The 2,500-nt window shown below is 56.5% G+C and overlaps 1 protein-coding gene across 1 annotated transcript in view; it reads left to right on the top strand.

The window, feature by feature from the left end:
* thbs3a (thrombospondin 3a) overlaps positions 1 to 2,500 on the top strand; it is a 20,704-nt gene that overhangs the window by 16,118 nt on the left and 2,086 nt on the right. The window contains exons 19-21 of the mRNA XM_056592804.1: positions 109 to 157; positions 787 to 983; positions 2,080 to 2,252. Of these exons, the coding sequence (XP_056448779.1) occupies positions 109 to 157; positions 787 to 983; positions 2,080 to 2,252 (419 nt within the window). The remainder of the gene's footprint in view (positions 1 to 108; positions 158 to 786; positions 984 to 2,079; positions 2,253 to 2,500) is intronic.

Genomic DNA, 2,500 nt, shown 5'->3' on the forward strand with positions numbered 1-2,500 from the left:
TTCACGGTCTGCAGTAAGGTGTGTGTTCTGTGAGTGGTGTTTCACAGTCTGCAGTAAAGTGTGTGTTCTGTGAGTGGTGTTTCACTCTCCTGTCGCCTCCACTCCTAGGGAATGGAGATCGTTCAGACCATGAACAGCGACCCTGGCCTGGCTGTCGGTGAGTCCTCCCAGCTGCACTCGGGGCCTGGCGTCACTGTGGGGTCAGGTGTTGCTGATGAGTCACTAAGGGAGCACGTCTAGGATGTAGACGTCTGGGGGTATAGGGAGTAGAACCCTAGAACCTTTGGACTGGGGTCCAGCTTTACCCAGTACCCAGATATCCTCGTCATCCCAGCCTGGTTGTTGGTCAAACCTCAACATGGCCGGAACAGCCATGTTCACATCCAGGGCGTTTAGCAGACGCTTTTATCCAAAGTGACTTACTATATATTTTTTGTCAGAAGAAAGAGACCAAAAATATATCTCTGTCGGTACGGTGAGGATGTTCATAGAACCAGGTGCCAAGCACTAACAATCACTAGGTTAACCCATTCACCGTACACAACAGAGATAGCTAGGATAGCTTAATTTCAACGCAATTCCCTACTCTCACCATGATGGGTTCGAATGTCATGGACAATAAAGTGAGAATGAACACATTCTTGTAAGTGTTTAGAATCCTAATTCAAAAGGAACCTCCCATCTGTGAACATGGGGCTTTGACTGTTGGGCTTTCCGCTCTACGGTGTTTTGGGGAGTTGATCCATAACGGGGGGCTCATTCTACCCTAACCTGACGCACCCCCAGGCTACACAGCGTTCAACGGCGTGGACTTCGAGGGGACCTTCCACGTCAACACGGCCACGGACGACGACTACGCCGGCTTCATCTTCGGCTACCAGGACTCCTCCTCCTTCTACGTGGTGATGTGGAAGCAGAGTGAGCAGACCTACTGGCAGAGCACGCCCTTCAAGGCCAACGCCCTGCCCGCCCTGCAGCTCAAGGTACGCTAGCCCCTCAGCTCGCCGCTAGCCCGCCCTGCAGCTCAAGGTACGCTAGCCCCTCAGCTCGCCGCTAGCCTCTTAGCTCGCCGCTAGCCCGCCCTGCAGCTCAAGGTACGCTAGCCCCTCAGCTCGCCGCTAGCCTCTTAGCTAGCCGCTAGCCCGCCCTGCAGCTCAAGGTACGCTAGCCCCTTAGCTAGCACCTTAGCTTGCCGCTAGTCTGCCCTGCAGCTTAAGGTACGCTTGCCCCTTGGCTCACCGCTAGCCCACCCAGAAGCTCAAGGTACGCTAGCCCCTTAGCTCTCTGCTAGCCGCTAGCCCCTTAGCTAGCTGCTAGCTCGCCCTGCAGCTCAAGGTACGCTAGCCCCTTAGCTTGCCGCTAGTCTGCCCTGCAGCTTAATGTACGCTTGCCCCTTGGCTCACCGCTAGCCTCCCCAGAAGCTCAAGGTACGCTAACCCCTTAGCTCTCTGCTAGCCCCTTAGCTAGCTGCTATCCCGCTCTGCAGCTCGAGGTACACTGGCCCCTTTGCTCGCCACAAGGCCCTTAGCTAGCCCCTTAACTCGCCACTAGCCCCTTAGCTAGCCCCTTAACTCGCCACTAGCCCCTTAGCTAGCCCCTTAACTCGCCACTAGCCCCTTAGCTACCCCCTTACCTCGCCACTAGCCCGCCCTGCAGCTCAAGGTACACTAGCCCCTAAGCTAGCCGCCCTGTATGCATTATCTTTCTCCCAAAATTGTTTGTGCCGGTGAAGGGGGTACTCGGCTGAAAGAATATCTTAGAGGGGGTACACTAGTAGAAAAAGTATGAGAACCACTAGACCCCAAAGACTGGACTAGACCCCAAAGACTGGACTGCAACGCAAAGACTAGACCCCAAAGACTGGACTAGACCCCAAAGACTGGACGAGACCCCAAAGGCTGGACTGCAACGTAAAGACGAGACCCCAAAGACTGGACTAGACCCCAAAGACTGGACGAGACCCCAAAGACTGGACGAGACCCCAAAGACTGGACCCGACCGCAGAGCCCCGATCCACTTCAGGGTTCAGGTCCAAGGTTCCCAGCCACAGCTCACCTGCCCCGGTCCTTGTATCCCCAGGCGGTGAAGTCGAGCACGGGTCCAGGGGAGTACCTGAGGAACGCCCTGTGGCACACGGGGGACACCGCCGGTGAGGTCACCCTGCTGTGGAAGGACCCCCGCAACCTGGGGTGGCAGGACAAGACCTCCTACCGCTGGCAGCTCAGCCACCGGCCCCAGGTGGGCTACATACGGTAAGACCCCCGTAGAGAACCAATGGGGGGGCTACATACGGTAAGACCCCCGTAGAGAACCAATGGGGGGCCGACATACGGTAAGACCCCCGTAGAGAACCAATGGGGGGCCGACATACGGTAAGACCCCCGTAGAGAACCAATGGGGGGCTATATACGGTATGACCCCCGTAGAGAACCAACCCTGGCCGAGAGAGAGAGAGAGAGAGAGAGAGAGAGAGAGAGAGAGAGAGAGAGAGAGAGAGAGA

This window comes from Gadus chalcogrammus, chromosome 6 (assembly GCF_026213295.1).
Source record: "Gadus chalcogrammus isolate NIFS_2021 chromosome 6, NIFS_Gcha_1.0, whole genome shotgun sequence".
Taxonomy (NCBI): Eukaryota; Metazoa; Chordata; class Actinopteri; order Gadiformes; family Gadidae; genus Gadus; species Gadus chalcogrammus.